Below are 19771 nucleotides of genomic sequence, written 5' to 3' on the forward strand. Positions count from 1 at the left end.
AGTAAATAGTTACAATACATTTGATATTTTCATTTATTTGGAGTTCGAGATGTGGGTGTGGAGAAGAATGGAGAAGGTGAAGTGGACGGAGAGGAGGAGGAACGACGAAGTGCTGGACATGGTGGGTGAGGAGAGTCAACTTCTAGATGAGATACAGATGAGACATAAGGTGTGAATAGAGCGAGTACTTAGCGGGGAGGGAATGTTGAAAATAGGGTTAGAGAGTAGAATGTTAGGTAAAAAAAGCGAGAGGTAGGAAAAGGATTTTTAGATAGAATAAAAGGGAATATTCTTTCTTGTGAATTGAAGAGGGAAGTGCTTGAAGAAGAGAGATTTTCCCAGAATGCTTCTTAAGTACTCCATGGAAAACTACCTTAATCGGCAGAATACTTTAATAAATCTGACTTAATTCAAACAGACATTTGTTCCAGAGTGCAAGTATCCCCTAATGCACAGGCATTGTTGCCGGGCGTAATCGATCATACTAAGTAATGCTTGAGGACCACAGCGACCTCCATTGAGATGCTGGCGGAATACAATGCTTACTCACAACCTCATTTTTATGCTCCTTCCAGCTTTCACTTTTCCGAATTGTCAAGCTGAGCATGAAAAGGCCATAATTAGGCGCGTCTACGTGAGTCGGGCACGGTCTTTTGCGCGATGCAGTAATGAGCGCCTCTACCGTTTCATAAATTTTATACTATTCACTTCAACTCTGAGGCCTCCAAATACAATGATTTTGATTCTATGGCCAATGCAGTAATTTTTCCGAGCGATTCGGAAAAATTATAAAAACTGCACTTAAAAATTTGTGGAACATTAATTTTTCTTTCCAACTACGATTCATCCGTTTTTATTCCCTCGGGCATGATTGGTCCAGTAATTGGTGTGAAAGTAAATCGATTGAGGGAAGGAATGAAATCAGATTTTAGTCTATATAGAAATAGAGGAGGTATGAGAATGCTGCAATTAACGGGGAAGAAAAGGAACGAGGCCGTGTCTGGCGTATAGGTAGCGATAAGAGGAAACTTATTTAAACGTCGACGAGGCAAACGTTGGAGCAGGAAGCGAAGCAGGATTAGGGAACTCAGGGTGGGGGCATTTGTATTGAAATATACATTTTCAATTTGCCCCGATCATACATAATCGTGGAAAATTGCAAATGCTTATTTCATAATATAAAAAATCTACTCCATCACGCGAGAATCTTCGGATTTTATGGAGGACATTTGGTTAAAGGTTTAGTGAGCAGACTAGAAGGCAGACATACGAATGTAAATGTGAATAGGCCGTATAATTTAGCCGTAAAGTGTTTTCTGTATACTATCTGAAATCGGTGTGTGCTACAAGCCGAACATAACCTCGAAATATATACTATATCAAGCATTGGCGTAACTAGGAGGAACTAGTGTTTTGGGGGGGATGAGAGGGGATGGGGAAGGGCAACCTCCCACCCACCCTTTTAGGAAAATTTTGGTAAAATGACATTCCTGCAAATACATTTTACATAATTTTAGCACTTAAAATCTGGATTTCATTAAAAGGTTACGTTAAAATTTACTATGTGTCAAAACTAGACAATAGTTTTGAATATTATATTTATTTCTCTGAGGCTATGGGTGGGATCTATCCCCCTCATCCCCTCCCCATAGTTACGCCACTGATATCAAGTAGATTTACTTACCGGTGACGTTGAGACCGGCGAAGGCTTGGAACTCCGAGATGGCGGTTTTCATCGCGTCCTCTGAGATGAGCGCCCCCGAACTAGGGTTCTTGAACGAACCATCCAGGTAACCAAACTGCGACAGGTAGAACTGTTTGGAAGAGAAAGAAAAAAGACGATGAGTGACTGGCCCTCAGGATAATTTAGGAAGATGAAAACCTGCTAGTCGTTTGCACAAATGTTCTCGGAGTTGAATTTTCAAATTTGTGAATTACGTGAATCCCATTGATTTTGTTGGTCATTGAGGGAAATACGTTGTTTGAATACCGCAGTACCTATCGTAAGTCACAGAAATGCAACACAGGTTTATGATTCCCTTGTGAAATTTCACCTTGAGGGAGGTGTGAAAATTTGCTTCTTCAAACCCTACACTTTGAATGCGTAGTTAATTGGTAGATAGCAATTTTGTGCTATAAAAATGTTTCCCCTAGGGATTCACATTCCTTTCAAAGTTCTATTATTTGCTCTCCCGCGTTTTAATTTTCCGATTCCATGGCATTCTATTCCGAGGCCGATGGATATCCATGCCTTCATTCATTTCTTTTCTCGGGTTAATCCCAGGAAGTGAGGCGAAGTAGCTGTCTTGAACAGCCTATGGTTGATGGTAATCAAAGAGTGTAAATTTTGCAATGGAGGACGTAGTTGGAATCGTTCAGGAAGAAGTCGCATTCAGGATTTCATCACGAAACCGACATTACATGTAAGTGTGGAAAAAAAGGTTTCTCGTGTAATTTTCATCCTCAACACACACAATAGTCAAACGTGCCGGGTAATTTTTTTTCAACCCAAGGTTTTTGGACTATAATGTGGTTAAGTAATGTTTGAGGGAGTTCGCAGGTAATTTCATCCGTTCTCGTCGAAGGTTTCCCAAGTTGAAGGCAATGTACTGGGTAAAAAAAATACGGGAATACGCGCGTGAGTGCATTAATTGCACTCGCGTCCCAGTGGGTTTATGCATCGAAAGAGGGCTACAGCCTTGTGAGTAAATGAGCACAAGCACTAATTTGTTTGGAAGAAAAAATCTGTCTCTCTCCCTTTTCTCTTGCTCAACGCATGTCAATAACAATTCTCTCCAACTATTGCCCGCAGCCGTTCATGAGTGCCATTCCATTCAAAAGGAGCACTGGAAATGATATATTAAGCTCAAATATTATTATGTTAATGTATATAACTAAATGCAGACTCAGGGGGTGACTAGTCTCCTACCTAACTCAGAGGAAGGTGGATGTATACCACCGAAAATTTAGTTCAGTGAGTGTTGTTTTTATCTTTTTGTGTCCTGTGTTTCTGCCCAACCTGGGATATTTTTGTTATTTACCTCGTCGAGGAACATTTCGAAGTATCTATAATTATATTAATGTACTTATGAGTGACATTCCCATTTATAATTACACCTATCCAGTAGAAAATTCAAATATCAAACCAGTAATATTACGTTTTGTCAAAAGTAATAGTTTACTCTGCATAATATATTTAGTAGGTCTAAAAATCTATTTAATGGTGTTAAACATTGTATAATTCCCTTTAATATCCATAATTGAGTATATCTTTTCTCTCTTGTTTTATTTTCTCCTAGAACCTGAACCGAGATCTTATTTGGAGCTCTTCCCATCCAAATGTCCTTCGAAGAACGTCTTTATTGATTCGTAGTTATTTAAAATATGACCTAATAGGTTACAAAAGCTTTTTAAAGAAGATTGGCACTGAATAAACACGCATTTTCATAGTTAAATGCATTAATATCTGGAAGGATATAGTGACAATTTGAATTTTATTTGACGGATCATTATGGAGGAAAGCACTAATATTAGATACGAGAATTTTGAATTAAATGAGGATGTTTCTCTAGTACATGTAGATGGGTGAAGTACAAATTTTGTAGTGCCGCTTGAAAGAAAACGTGTTTACTCCCCAGTCAATTATTTAGTAATAAGAGCCTCATTGTTTTTTCATGAGAAATCTTCTCCAAAACTTACTTTAACTCACCTTTAGATCAATATTGGCATGTTTTGTTGACATACTCGTATGAGACACGTACGCCCTAACTATTTCTGGCTCCTTAGCAGCCTTCTTGAAGGCTAAAACTAATTATTTATGTATATTAATGTTAATAATGTTGTAATAATAAGGATTATATTGATAAGTAATATTACGATAGTATAATCGAGCCATCAGCCCTCGCGTGCATCTGCCCCATTCATTGCTTCCGCGAGAACCCGGTAGTGAACCTTTTCAAATATTTCCCTTAAGTGGCTCCTGATAAAAATTTTCAGTTGACGGAAATGCATGCTGGTGCTGTAACGTAAGAGCTCGTGATATATCAAATTGCGCCCAAAAACTCATTCTATTTTTTTCCTATCTGCGTCACCGAGAAGCGTGGTCGATTGCCCGACTCTATTCGCTAAGGATTTTCAACGTGGGGAACCTGTCTTCGGAGGGCCGGCAGCTGATGTTCGGGACTCAACAGGTGCGTGGCAATGAACGCCATAAATCCCTCAAGGACGTACACACAACGACGAGTTCTAACCATAGGCTTCGCTCATATTTTTTTTCATTCGCTTCCTTCCCCCATCCTCGGTCCCCGGTGTTTTGAGTCTCCGTCGCGGAGCACTTCCTGGTCTGCTAATTGATATGGACGCTCGACCGCTTCGTGTCATTCCCTCGGCTCATCATCATTTCCATTCGTATGCTCAGGGGGTCGGTTCGGAAACTCGGCGAGAATGGTGTGGTAGAGATATGGGCTGACCTCCAAAGCGATCCGGCTGTCTACGCACGCGGCGAGCGACGGTGATATTTGTGATGGCTCACTTAAAAAAATGGAATTTGGCAGTCAATTCAAGAATGAGATAGTGCCAGTGGCGTAACAAGGAATATGCATTGGTGGGAATGAGGGGGGGGGGGGGGGTTAGTTGGGGCTACCCCTAGGCTCGTGCTGGGACCACTTCTTAGGGCGGTGGACTGCTATAGCCAGAGGGCGCCAGCACTATGCAGGGGGAGGACTACAAGAGGTTCTGGGGGTGCGGAATATAATAAAGATTTTAAATAATTTTTTGATTTCCCTGAGGCTTTAGGGAGGGATACATCCACTTATTCCCCCTATTGTTGCACTACTGGGTAGTACAGTCTTCGTTTCGAGTCTATAAAATGCTCTCACTACCACTTCCGAAAAATTCCCGAGCCACTGGTCATCTTACGTGCCGTCGTCGAATTTCAAAATGTTGTGAAAATTCATTTGGACTGCAGCCTTGTGTGGGTGTGTAAGTAAGACGTATCATGTTTGATTGGCCCTTGTGCTGCATCGGCGGTAGTAATTCAGTTCAAACCTATGCAAGTTTACAAAAAAAATATTTTTACAAAATGTTTTTTTTTAGCAGTAATCTGTTAATGAAGAAAGTTATCAGTATCATGAAAGCAAAACAGTATAAATTATTACACACAAAACCCACTATTGTTGCATATGTGAGGGAAATCGTCATTGAATATAAAATAGATGAGATGAAGCGATGGGACGGAAGTAGTTGCCCAAAATTAGTTCGGTTCTAAATTGATGCGGAGAGTATCTCAAAGCATATCTAACTGAAGTTATTGGTTTTTTAAATTATATTGTTACGTAAACACTATCTGTATGCTCATGAGGAGTTTCTGTAAAAAATAGTCAACTGTTCTGGGAGTTAATTGCCATGGAAGATAAATTTTCCGAAATCGGTTACCTTCACGGCATCAATTCCAATCACATTCGCAACATCAAATGGGTCTTTCAATCCCAACCAAGTTCAATGTCTCAATCATTGAAATATAGGTAACTAGTTTAAGGAGACCGTACGCTCCATAATAAAGTTTGAGCTTAATTTGAAGGAACAATTCCTCTTGGCAGCTCAATACGGAAAAAATAGAATTTCGATATTTTTTTGAAGGATAGTGTCAACATCGTGAGGAGTTTGGCACTCAAGCCTAAAACCGAAAATGAATGAGAGGTCAGTTTGTGATTTGAATACTCCACTCTGCCCCCATCAATTATGTGATATCTCGCCTTGTAATCGAAGGATCTCAGATTCAAACAACGCTTTCAGAGCTATGACTTCATCACCCGCGCGTTCGAGGTGCTGGTGACGGAACGATTTCTCATTCTCCCTGAAGGTGCGAACATTTCCAAAGCGCGCCAGGGGCTAACTGTCCCCGGAGAATGGATTGCCTACATCGCATGAGCGACGGCTGGTTGAAACTGAAACATTGGATGCATCCCTTGGGATTAGTAATCTCCCTTGTACTTCCGTGTGCAACCGCGGCAATCTTTTGATCTCGTGTCCAGGAATCGTCTCATTTTCACACCTGAGTAGAGGTTCAGTGAACTCTCGTCCGTACGTAAATCTGGTGCACAATTCTAAAAAAGCTGGCGGAGACAGAAGCGAAGAAATGCGTTCGAAAGAATATATTTTTTCGAAAGTATACATCAATGATAGCCTAAGTCACATCAGTTTTTCTTCAATACTCCGGGTTTCTTTCTACCATTGTTTATATCCCATTAGTTTCAGGAGCAAGGAAAGAGTGCGGTGTTCAGGGTGAGATATATATCAAATACATCATCATTCCCGCTAATTAATTGTACTTTTCGTTTATTCAAATGTATAAATTGCAGTCGGGATTATTTATGAGAGGTAATTACTAACTTGACTGTATCTCAGATTTACTTTTTCCCAAGTTCTTCGGTTACCTGTCTATCTGCTAAGAAATGTGGTGAGACAAGATAGGTATAGTGGCTTCAGGGTTTAAGACCCACCCCGAGGGTTCGGGTTCAAAGCCTGTCAAAGGTCCCGGTCTCTGTTTGTGTTCTGTATGGATAGGACTTCGTGTACAGCACTCCGTCCGTCAGATGAGACGTTAAGCTATGATCCCTCCGTTACCTTCCGTTGAGAGCAGAATAATGCAGACTTTGGGTTTCTCTCTACCATTTCGTACCTCCCATTTTGCCCACGGTGGTAGCTATACTTATCGCCTTAGCTCTAATCCACCCACTCTGCATACGATATCGCAAACCACGAAATTTTGACATGACTGACGCGAAGTTTGTACGGGAGTACTTAGGATGCGTCGAGGACGATACATCTTATATTCATACATATTCGATATGTTCATACACATTCGATGCTAAGCAGCAATTGAAGATGACCGCATACTGGTTTCCGGGACCAGCGAAGCGTAGCGTGCGTAATTATTTTAACTGCGTATATTGGTCGATTTCCAGCGGCAAGAGCAAAGACTGGGTTTCTGAAAATTCGCCAAATCGGCAGCGCGAAATTCTCGATTCCTAAATATTTGGTCTCTTCGTGGAACCGAAGGGAATTTCATTAGGGGGGAGAAATGCGAGGAGTCCAATCAGTGGAAGATTGATCAGGATGTTGGAGGATAGTTGCCAAAATATTTTTCCGGCTAACCCGTCGCGAGCATTTCTCGAAACGAGACCCAAATGCCCCCTCTAAAATAGCATTTCCACTATATCTCCATAACTCAAAGGCGTCCGTGATCAAGTGCAGCTCTTATCGAACAAGGGGAAAGGCGAGAAAAGTTTTTTGCGTGAGACCTTTTGGGATATATTAAGGTTGTCTACTAATGAAAAAAAACATTGTCGCATTCCACTTTTTTATTGCTTTCACTTACTGTTTCGAGCTATTAAAGTCATCATCATAATTGTGGAAGATATGATATCTTCATGGAATGCTAAATATTTCCCTTGTATCTTAGAATATAGCTGGGTCATACACAAGATAATATCAACCATTGATGGCGTTCGTTATCTTATCTTTCGTGCTTTGTTCGTTAACGTTAGGTAGCTCCAATAAGTGGGGTAGAGATCGACAGCTTTTTAATTTAATATTTGAATCGTTTTAAGCGTTTAGTGGTGGACGACCTGTTAAAATTAGGATTTAAAAAAAGGAATTTTACCGCGCGATACTGTTATTGAGCCATTTATCTACCTATCTACCATTTGCCTCTAAATTTCATGAAATAAAGAGAACTTGTGTGAGAGGATAGGGTAAACGTCTTCTGGCGATTGCTATTTATTTTTTTCTGACGCCACAAAGGTGTCAGAGGATATGTTGTCGGCGTTTAGTCATGTCACATAATTGCCTCATGCGTAGATTACTTGAGAAGCATGCATGCGTCTTTTGAAAGTTAGTTGAAGATAAGAAACCGTGCTTGAACGATAAGACTTAATAAGGAAATAAGCTGAGGGTAATTCATCCGTCATTGCCCATCCAAACACTTGCCCGAAATAAGAAAAAGATAGAGTAAGTGTCTGGAAAAGATTCTGAGCCTAAGCGAACGTTGCTTTTTTATGGTAGAATGCGGGGGAGGCGAGGAAAGAAACTATGGATATTGGGTTTATTGATAGAATAATCTGAAGTCGCGGACGTACGTGAAATCAAGAGTGAGTTCTTGCTAGATCATACTTCGTATTCATTCCTAAGTAGAATTGAACCACCTTCACGGAAACCTACCCTCACCGGTAGATTGCTCCCAAATGAATTTCTGAAAAACAAGGGTGTCCCTGTAGACGTGGAATTTAAGAATGATTTTGATCTCCTTAATTAGTATATTTTGCTACTTATAGACCATTTTGATTTAGAGTATTAGCACGTCATGCTATATATATTTAGCCTCTGCGATTCGCATAATGAAGATAACTAACATAAGATGATTATGATGCTTTCTTTCAGTTGATGAACGCCAGGCCGAGGGTTTATCACGAAAAGTTTTCCAAAATGTGTTTGCAAATATATTTCCGTTATTTTTAACAACGTCTGATGGATAGCAGCAGTTGTAACTGCCAAAGTTGACCCTCATGTCTCTTTTTGTACCTTTGGAGAGGTACGTTCTCTATCGTCGCGGAGTTGTGTCACAAATAAACGTCATTTCTGAGCGATAAAATCTTGGCACAGTAATCCAATCTGATTCGAGATATACTCCGCTCTCCTACTCGGCGTGGGTGGCTAAAGTTATCTGATTCAATCGGTAGCGGAATAGAATCATCAAATGGAATGCCTATTGTTTTCTTAGCCGTAGAAGGTGGCCATCACTCGTGATCCAAAGGACCTTTTTCACTTGTTGCTTTCAAGATCGTGGGTTCTACCGTATTAGGCGTAGGTTATATTCCTCTTGGCATATGTGACGATCGTGATATAAGTGCCAGTAGAGTAAGCCAAGAAATCATTGATTTGTTAACTTATGAGAGGGAAAATTAAGTGAAAGATGCGGAAGCAGATTTATATAGATATGGAAACGAGAACGTCCAATACTACCCCACTATCTGTCCCCCAATAAGTAGGCGTGTGAGAGCAGAATAGAAGGAAAAATAATGACTGTCGGAAGGCGTTATATCTGCTTTCGTAATTCGCGAGTATTCCTTTGCACATTTCTTAGACGTAAGCATACTGAATTGACTGGGAGTTTTGTCTGTTCCCCTTACGTCAGCTGAAAATAATTGCGCATCATGATAAATGCGATTCGTGGCTGAAATGCTTGCTCGGAAGAACGCACGTCTGGTTCGTACTGAAGTGCGTGATAACTTATTTTTCTGCTCTCTGTAAGCCTCTACTTCAATTGCGGCGGGGTTTCTGGATCACTCAGGAAGGAATTTAATGCCATATTAGCACCACTTTAAGCGAATCTGACGATCCCTATTCTTCCAGAGCCTCGTGATTGCGTCATGGCGAAGAATTAACAGAAGCCCGACTTCTGGGGAGGTAGTCGTCGGCTGGTTGCTTTTCAAGTGACCGTATTATTTTTTCTCTCAAGAATGTCCACTTTATATCCAAGGGAAGGCCACTCCCTTTCGGAAACGGCTCAGAATCCGCTGGATCCCCCCCGCATCGTATCTAAGCGGAAAAAAGAGATTTTAAATGCGCATTAGATGATTATTTCCAAGTGCACTTAATTAGAGAGATGCTGACTATATTATTTATCACAAACTTTCATCCGCAGTAAAATCGTAAAAATTAAAGGGTAATTTCTTTCACTTTCGGATATATTTTTTTAGTTTTCGAAATAAAGTGCAAAGTTGCTCTGGTATAACTTTGTAACTAAGGTAATCAATTTCGGAATCATGACGCGGTGTAGCGCAAAATTGATAGCTTTCACAGATAAATATAAGTGAGCGCATAAGTCACTTTTGAATTAAATATTTCAGTGATGAAAAGGTTCTCTCTCTTTTTTTGCGAATGGAGAGCATATTTTTTGACTGATTAATGATTTCCGGGATATAATTCTAACATATAGGCAACTTTTGCCATTAGTTTTGTTGGGTATGATGCCACGATTTCATATTTTATTTTAATGAAATTCACTTAGCGCCAAAAAACTACGCGCCAGGCTTTTACACACTGAATGAATTAACTAAACGTTGTTAGGGTTTTTGTTGGAACCGCTCTAGTTTATTCCGAGCGAGAAAAAAATGTATCCCTTAAAAGAGGGATCACGGCGTTGCTTAAAGCGCCTAAAATCTCGAAAGTAGCAGTTTTGTCCTTGAATAGAGTTTTTCTCGCTGGAAATTATCTTCAGCGATTCACACTACAGCTGCGAGCATCATATTCTTGATAACAATGGCAGAATAAGCCATCGAAACGTGACTTTCAGCATTCTCGGCAAGTTGTCATTCCTTGAAGAATTCAACCGTTCTCTTCGACGGGAGAACACAAAACCTTAGACAGTTTTTTTTTTCTTGCGGGACTAAATACCAGGGATAAGACGTAATCGTTTTATTAGGTACGAATCATTAATTTCCTCTGTCTCTCTGCCTACCGAAAAAATCTCCCCCCCCTCTAATTTCATCACTCGTGACTTGATGAGCGAATGAGATAATCGAAGGAACGTTTGACGGCATCGCGCTCGAAGGGAGGCGATTAGCTGTAGCGGGGTATCAATCAAGGGGTTAGTTGATGGAGACGTGGAATGCCTAAGGCGAAACACACAGTTGAATTCCACTTATACGATCGATTGTGAACAGGTATGATCATTCGTGATCGCCATTCCACGCAATCGTTGCTTTCTTTGTTGCATTATTCTATTTGAAGGCACGAGTTAATTACTATACGAACTACGTCATTTTTAGATTAATGAATTTTTTTGTCTCGTCCGAAAATCTATTATTAATGAGAACGTTATTATTGCTAATATTTTTAAATGCTATATTTATGATATTCTCCTCTCCTGCCTCTGAAGAGTATAAGATCCATTAGCCTTCCTTGAAGTACATCTCATCGGAGTGTGTATCGTGTTATCACTTGACAGTAATGATAAAATAATAGTGATAAGAGGTTAGACGTGTGTAGGTGTTTCTAAATAGGATCATATCGACTTGAATGAGGAGTAATTTGATTCAGTTTGCCTTCGACTCACCATCGGAGTGCCTTCAAAGATTCTGAGTCCTTAAGTCCGGGGAATTTGTGTTCTAATCACAAACTCAGGAATTTTCTCTTACTCGTTCATAGGTAGTCGAATACATTTATGCAAAAATTGACCTTGCTGATGAGCGATCCTTTGGCTGTTGCTAAGAAATTTTTCCTGCGCATGCATTCATTATTTTTTCTTTGCGATGCGAAACTATTCAGCTTCATTTTGTCATCTTTCAAAATTGTAAGTTTCTTTTCGTTCCGATTACAAATTTTCAAAAGGATATTCAGTTGAATTTGATTCTGATTGAATTGATGAAAATCCCCAATTCGCAATGGTATTTAAACTCTCTGATCAGCCATGTTCTCCGCTTCTCAGCCACCTGTCGCTGGACAGCACTGAACATGGTTACTAATGTACGACGATGCTCGGTAACACGGGTTAGTTTCGTGGCGGGGGGGTGCCCCCACCCCTTCGCCCGTCCACCCTCTTCGTCTCCCCCCTCTCCCTTCGCTATGCTCTGGCTCATCCAGACGTGCAGAGATGCGATAGTTCCAATCCGCAGGAGATGCGCGCCAGAAGGCTTTCCAGCAGCGGCACGAGAACAATGCTCTAAACCACGCCCCTCCCCCGCCCCCCTTTCCCTCTCCCTCGCATTTTTCAACTTCCCCTTCTCGACGTCCTTGACTCATCAAACTGAGCTGCCGAGACGAGGGCCAAAGTGTCAGTAAGATGGAACTAAGCCAGGACGCACTTATAAGATTACTTTAAGTAAGACGATCTAATTTTTCAGGTTTTATTGACTTTAACTCAGACGAAAGATTTAGAATTCATTCATTTAGCGATAAAATGACAATAATGCTAAAAATAGACGTGGGTAAATAGGTTTTGTTTGGCATGGACTCACAATTTTTAAGCGACAAAAAAGACACAACAGGAAGTGAGAAAAAGACACAACAGAAGGCTTGTTTTAAAAAATCAAGGGAATGGCAACCAAATATCAAAGATACTTTTGTGTTGCATTCTTTGCTAAAGGCTTTCCGATTGGTGGGGTGCTCAACATTTATTAGCGACTAAGAAATGTCCTAGCATGACGAATGTTCTTGATTTATCTGTGCTCTTTGGGGCGATGAAATGGCATGAAATCGAGAACTGAAGAAAGCCTTAATTAGAGATACAAATATAGAACGCTTTTATTTCTTCTTTGTGGTAACAACGAACGAATGTGGCAAGAAAGGGAAAAAAATTATGTGTAGCGGATGCTGTTTCGTTCCATCGTAGAAAGGGCTAAGTTGATTCCTGGCTTTAAGTCTCGTCTCTATCTCTGGCTTCTTCTTAGAATTAATACGCGTAGGAAACCTCGTCTATCGAAGAGGTTTATAATTTTAGGGAAAGTATCATTTTTCTCTGAAAATATTTCTTGCAATAAGAATCTATGATTACCAGCCAAATTAGCGTAACTTTAGATCGCGTCAAGTCTACGAAATTAATATTCGGTATGGAAGCTATTTTTGATAGCTTTTTTCATGAGCGATAAAAAATATAAGATATTGGAAAACTATCCAGTATTACACGTATATTAGGCATTACCTTCGTAATAGTGAATACATTAAGCTGTTTTTAACATGTATTATCCAATTTGCTTTTAGACGCGAATATATTCCCTTTCAACTATTGAAAATATGAGGGATTATGGAGTGAAACTAGCTATACGGTGTTCTTTAGAAAATTCTGCACAGAAAACTTACTTCTAGTTGTCAAAACAGGAATTTGAAAAAAATGCGCCCGGTTAAAACAAAATTTTCAGTTATCCTCTGTTCAGTGGTAAAAAATTGCACTAAGCATGTAACTGCATTTTGGACTTATTTCACTGTTAGTTGAATTATCTTTAGAATTTATTTGAGCATACCGTGAATTTAAACGGTGGCGTAATTGACGACGACAAGCTATCTACGACCCCGACTTGTGTTCACGAGGTCCAAATTTGGATTCGTGTTTTTTTTTCAGTTCCTGTTAGACCTGTCGGCGACCTTCCCAAGCTCAATTAACCAGCAATCGACCTTTTCTCTCAATTAAAACTTTAAAGGCTCGTTTAAAACAGGAATACCTTTCCTGAAAAGGCATTTGGGCGATCAAAGTGAAAGGCTTACCGGTTGGTATCCTCGAAACGGGGAGGAAACCGTCCCGGCACGCAACTTGAATAATCATCGGTCGGAAAACCCAAACTGCCTCTCCTCCTTTATTCAAAAAAACAAAAGGTCAGATGTGGGTCACTCCGAACGGTGTCGCTTCAAGAGACCTATATTCCATTCCATTTAGGGCATTTTTGGCGGGAAGTAATGTCTCGGAGCACTTTGCATTCGCATCTGCGCTAAGTATTCTCTATCTGGGAGTACCCCTCACGCGAGCCGCAATTATTGAATTTAAAGGATGCGTATGGAAAATGGAAGTAGACGGGGAAATGCTTTGTGTAAGGGAATAACCATGTAGGTAGATGCATAATGATTGTTTCGCGTCACTTCATCCTTTGTTACAATTTGAATAGAGCGCAGCATAAATAATTTCATTCCGCACTGGATACCCTCATAGTATTTTTAAATACTACAACGCATCATTGGTGTTGTATTGAAGTTGCTGACTCTTTCTTGTCCATTAAAATTCTTTTGCATGTGACGACGAACTAACAGTATTAGAGCTTACGTTATTTCTTCTTTTTAGCCATTCAGACGTTAAATGAATCATTTGACCAATTTCTCGGTCTTCTGTCCCATGAAGACTGCTTGTACAATTACGGGGGATCGTGACAGACTAATGGAAGGCGCGCTTGCCTTCAGGCAGAAGAGTTCAGAAGTCAGTTATGGAGTGAAGCCACGGGATACCCAAACCAACATACAAAGGGATGAGTAAAACCCAAATTGCGTAGGGTCACCCTACCCTGAATATAATTCAGCGACAGTGTCTTCGTCTAGCTTGAGCTACACTATCACCTCGTTATATAAACCTTTGGGTTGAAAAATTGAGTGAGATGTAATTTACACCTTGAATCGTGCTAAAATTTATTTCATAATAAACATATCTGGTCAAAAATCCTAATATTGGTCAGACGCAGCACTCAATTCACGAGAATACATCATAAAAACTCCCTGGGGAAACTTTGGCAGATTGTCGGGGTTAGGAGTGTTATGGCGAATATCGATCTAATTGTTATTCAGCCACGCGGCCAGCTTGCGTGATGACGATGAAAAGGGAGGTAGAGAAGGGCGTGGAGTGGCGAGGGGTTTGTCCATTGTTTTGCGTGCTTTACGGAGTTGTAGGTGAACGGGGGAAGCGGGGAGGGCCAGGGTACTACAAGCGCCGAGGGAAGGGGTGTTACCGAAGGACACGAAATGAAAGCCTTCCGACGCTGACCCACTGACCTTCCCTCCTCCCGTTTGGAAGAGGAGGGGAACCAGCCTTTTTTCGAACCCACTTGAAGTTTATTCATCGTGGATCGCCTAAAAAAAATCTTAGGGGCGGTAAAAAGGAAAATCATTTTAGAACGTTTTCTTTTTTCTTTCAAAAGATTGGCTTCTCTCATTTGATTTTTTTAGATCGGAAAGTCTCTGAGGAGATTCTTTCGGAAAAAAAATAGACTCATCATGTTAAGATTTTTTTTCAATAGCGTCCGAGAAATCAGAAATTATTTTAACTCTTGGCAATAGTTGACTACGAGTAAAATTCTTAATTAGTGCAGAATGATATGAAAAAAAAATATCGTTTGGATTTGAATTGAATTTGTCATTTTTACGAACAAAGCCAAATATGAGGTATCTTGAGAGGTCAAATCATAAAAATAAAACGTGGGATCCTACCTAACCTCGTTAATTTTGAACGATTTGTATTTTGAACATTAGTGTTGAATTGGAATTAAAATTACTTTATATAGGTAAGTGATAATGGTGCAGTCGGCACAATAGGCTGGGTGAAGTAGTATTTTAAATATATATTAATTGTATGATCTTCTCCCTAAAAGTAGGCAAAATTGGATTTTTTAAATGGTAGGATAATTACCGTGAATTCAGTGTTTATTTAGCAATATATATGAACATTTGGAAATAAGTCTTCATCATAAATAGCGCTTCGCGATGAAAGATCATTGAGTTGAAAAGGGAAATTTTTTAATTCCTTAATACCGGAGGCGGCAGAATCCACGATCAAACTCCATATTCCATCCATCTCAACAATCACCTTCCATTATGCGAGGAACAGCAAGCTTCTTGATGATAGGTAAATGGGTTGATCAAGATGGCGATGGATGCATCAAATTCTTCTCGCCTGCTACTCCTATACGTCGAGGGTGACCTCGAAAGGAGAACAAGTGGACTCACTCACGGCGTATCGCGTAGGGTTACTTTTGAAAAACGAAAACCTTTTAGCTTGGAAAAATGCGGTTCACTTTTCATGCACGTCATCAATTAACGTGGTGCGCACGACGCCCAAAGTAATGGGATGATGGGAAAACCCAACCGAACAGGGAAAAGGAACTCTTGATCTCCGAGCACCTCTTCCCTTTGTTCATGGTCGTGCACTTTTGGCGATGATATAATTTCTCGGGAAAATTCTCGCATCATAAATCCTTTCTCCGTGAATTATAACAGTTATAAATGAGGATTAGGTCATTCAAAAAATTTCCCGCGGTTGGGTTTTGGAAATTTATAAAATTATTAATAATAATAATTATTATTATAGTATTCTACCGATTAAGGTAGGTTTCTATGGAATACTTTCAGAAATATTCTGCGAGCCTCCCCTTCCTTCAAGACTTCCCTCCCTCCCCTCCCTCTTAAATTAATTATTATAAGACCTACTCCCTTTCATTCTCTTAAAAAGCCTATTCTTTCCCTTCCTCTCCCTCGTTTACTTAACATTCTGTAAAATAATGGCGGCATTATTATCACCCTACAAGCTGACTTAGATGCATCAACAATCCATGTAGATGATTAAAATTATCATATGCTCAATCTTTCGAAATGCAGTGGACCAGTCTCAACCGTATGCGCATTTGTTATTTTAAAATAGTAAAAATATTTTTTAACGTTTTCCCACGTAGATTTATTGAAAGAAAACGACCTAAGGATCGAAGAAGATCGTCGTCATAAGGCACGTTAGTATTCGAAGTCATCGAATTTACTCAAACTTGGGGCAAGTAGAATTGAGAAGGAATGAGTTGGGTATTTAGACGGTGAAAGACGGAACGCATCTGCTAATTAACACGCTTGGTGAATTTCGGAGATAATTCAACTCGATTATTTACGCGGATTTAGTGGCTTTAAATGCCGTGTCCGGATTATTTTTTTGGCAGGCTATATAATCTGGGTTTTCCTAGAATATAATGAATTATCAATGCAAAATGGTGGTTCGAAGTGAGAGTCCTCGGAAAATCTCCCTGTGCTCCTAATGCTTTCGTTTCAGTTATGGTAATCTTTTTTGAGCTTGCATATTTAAAGTAGAATTTATACTTGTAGAATATAAATGGAAATAATTAAGACCAAATTGTAGAATATGCTCAGTTTATGGTAAAATAGAATAGTCTTATGTTAAGGTGCCTGAAGTGAAGTAAGATGTCGTAGGTTACTTTCCAGGGTGAATTAACGCATGTATTTCCTCGGCATTTCATCTGGTTCAATTGGTTCATGATAGCCGACGTTATGAGGTAGAACTCCGACCATGTTACATGGGTAAATTTTTCATGTATCTAGATAATTTAATCCTTTAATATTTACCCTTAATTTAATCCTTTAGTATTTGCCCCAAGTTAAAAAAATCGGAAGTTTTTGAGGGTAGTCGGCTTATATTCTTGCGTGGATTGAAGATGAAGGTATGAGTCCGGTACGTAAAATTCTAGAAAGTAAGCCTTTGGCCTAAGCGTATAGACTTTTCGCGAGGATAGATTCGGATCTGGTAACTTCGAGCCGTTGGTCACGAGCCACCTGACGCGGTTGAAAACCCGAGAAGTAAAAATTCGCGCAGGCTCAAGAAAGTGATTTAAAAAACCAAAATGCCGAACGCAAGTCTGTGAGACGCACCGCACACCCGGCGCTAGTATTCCCGGGAAGGAGGGGAGAATGATTCCGGGAATGTGGAGTGGTTCCGTCGGAGATGCCGCTCGTGCGATAGCGCCAAATCCTCGCGCGAGCATTCACGCGGCGTTTATTGAAACGCCGCGGTCCGAGACCCACGACGCCCTCCGCGATCGAGACAATCTTTCAGCCGTGCGCGGACGAAAAACACAATCGGCGGGCCGCACTCTTCTCAAAAGACTTCTCACCTTGTCCAGTAAATCTCTTGTTGAAATCGGAAGGTAAGGAGTTGGAATGGGCGCCAAGTGAGATTAAGGCTGAATAATAGGAGAGTCTGGCGGAAAAGTGTGATAGCACTTTGCCAAACTACATTATTCCAAAACACTAGCAAAGGTTGCATAATTACAAAGCTTGCTTTGCTGGCGATTTGGAATTATGTAGTTTTTAAAAAGAATTATTAGCCCATTATTAGCTAATAATTTTGTGGTATATTATTAATAACGTAGTAAATTTTTATCTTGGAATTATTTAGCATATTCTTCTAGCATTCTTTACCTGCTCGATTTTTTTGCCCACCTACTTTGCCCACTCGGGATTCAAGGCAAGGGTAACGCTGTTTCCTTGAATTTCTAAAACTGCCAGAATTTTTCAATGATTACGTCGTTTTAGAAATATTGCATTCGAGTAATAGTTTTTTTGGGAAAAGAGGTATCATATTAGATCGGAATAACTACTAGTGGATGTTGTGAAAAATCTTGATTCAACCAAAATTATCTTTACTCGTACATCTCTTTTAATTATTTACTATGATAAGGATTAAGCCAGCAGCTTTTTTCAGAATACGACAGAGGATGCATTGTAAGCTTCAATTAACACATGTTATTTGTGATGTAGTTGTTAGGATTAATTTAGGAGTGTTGTTGCTTCTGCTCGGATCCCAATCCAGTTTTCTTCCGTGAAATACATTCGGTTGAGATAACGAGATAACGGTTTGAGTTGGGTATTCACTGAAGCTGCTAAACAAAATTTTGGGTGCTGTGAAACAGAAACACGCCTTTTTATTCGCGTTCCAATGGAGCGCATAAAAGAAACTCTTTGAAACGAAACTTGTTTTCCGAAAAAAAATCTCTAATGCTTGATGAACACGATATGAAACGTGATGACGTCATTGGATGTTCGTCACTTAATCTTTCATCTCGTAATGATTTTTGCGATAGTAGGAATCATCATTAGTTCTCTAAATCAGCATACCGGAATTGCACGCTTCGGTAACCAAAAATAATTGAGGCCTGTCTGAATTGAACCTTCTCTTCCACCACTCATTCTCCAGATTCTTGTTTCGAGTTTTTTTTGCTTGTTGCTTCATCCACGCAACATTTATCACTAATATGTTATCTGGAGCCCATTTCAGGGGACAGGTACCTCTACCCCACAAAATGTATATTGCTGATATATTTCATTCCGAATATACTGAACAGGACCAGAGCCCCGAGGTAAGAAGGCTCAATGGATACCTTGGCCACGCCCATGAGCAAACTAAGCTCTCAGTGACCGCACCGAATCTTCTTGCTGGAAACATCATTGATCCTTGGAACTCACCCATTTGTATCTTTAGAGCATTCCATAATTTGGATCTATACTCTCATAAGCTCCTTCCTGTTCATGAATGCCTCCTTTTCTAACGCAATTCTCTTCTTGATGTCGTTACTGCTGTATCCGTTTTCCTCTAATGGGCTGTCCGAATAGTTGAATTGCTCTACCCGCTCAAATTTTCCCCACCTAATTGTGTCTTGTGTCTCACGTTCCTTGTTCATGATGCTTCAGAAAACCGCATAGTATTGGTCTTCTGCACCTCGTATGAGCTGAGAAAAAAATTATATTTCACGATCAACCCTCGTATTGAAATGAAGTGCTACTCCAGAGGCCCTTCTCAAGATGGCAAGATGCGCACTTTCTTGGCCTGGGGAGGAGATATGAGAATTCCATTGTTTATAGTCCAGTGGCTGGAATCAATTGTTGAGTTCAGCGAATCACCTTCAAGGAGTGCAGTCAGTATTCGAGATGTAACTCTCGCTACGTAAGCGAAGCTCCCGGAGTTTATCATCTCTATTGTAGTGACGATAGGCGCGGGCATATCGTTTGCGGTGGACGAAGAATATCTTTGACACTGTGCCAAGGGAAGAAAAATAATTCAGCACTTGCGGCGTGATATTATTTTCATTCGATGCAAAACATTTGTTGTACAATAGTCGCACTCCTCTCTCCCACGGTCCAGCGCGGCGTCGCAGAATCCAATTTGGAACCGTGGGTGTTTCTGACTGATGCCACTGCTGTAGCTGGAGGCTTTTTTTTTCAATTGCACTGCGAAGCACATTGGTGGCGTGCAAGATAAGGGCGTGCTGTTTGGCCCGCAGTCGGCCGCAGACGTGCGCGGATCATTAAACTGAAACTCTTGAGCGGATGAATTTCTGCACGAAGGCATCATTTTTTTGGTCCAACTGGGAGTGCAAAAAGGGCGGCTGTCGGGAAATTTCCGTCAAAGGGATTCTTGATTCGGGTGCCATTTGATTTGGTGAGGGGTTTAATGGAGATGAGAGAAGAA

At 40.3% G+C, this 19771-nt stretch overlaps 1 protein-coding gene across 2 annotated transcripts in view; it reads right to left on the reverse strand.

Annotated features, from left to right (window-relative positions):
* The window catches only part of LOC124161113 (matrix metalloproteinase-14), a 104065-nt gene that overhangs the window by 22891 nt on the left and 61403 nt on the right, over positions 1–19771 (reverse strand). For both annotated transcript variants that reach the window (XM_046537324.1, XM_046537323.1), the window contains exon 2: positions 1685–1814. In XM_046537324.1, the coding sequence (XP_046393280.1) occupies positions 1685–1814 (130 nt within the window). The remainder of the gene's footprint in view (positions 1–1684; positions 1815–19771) is intronic.

Source organism: Ischnura elegans, chromosome 6 (genome assembly GCF_921293095.1).
Source record: "Ischnura elegans chromosome 6, ioIscEleg1.1, whole genome shotgun sequence".
Lineage (NCBI taxonomy): Eukaryota > Metazoa > Arthropoda > Insecta > Odonata > Coenagrionidae > Ischnura > Ischnura elegans.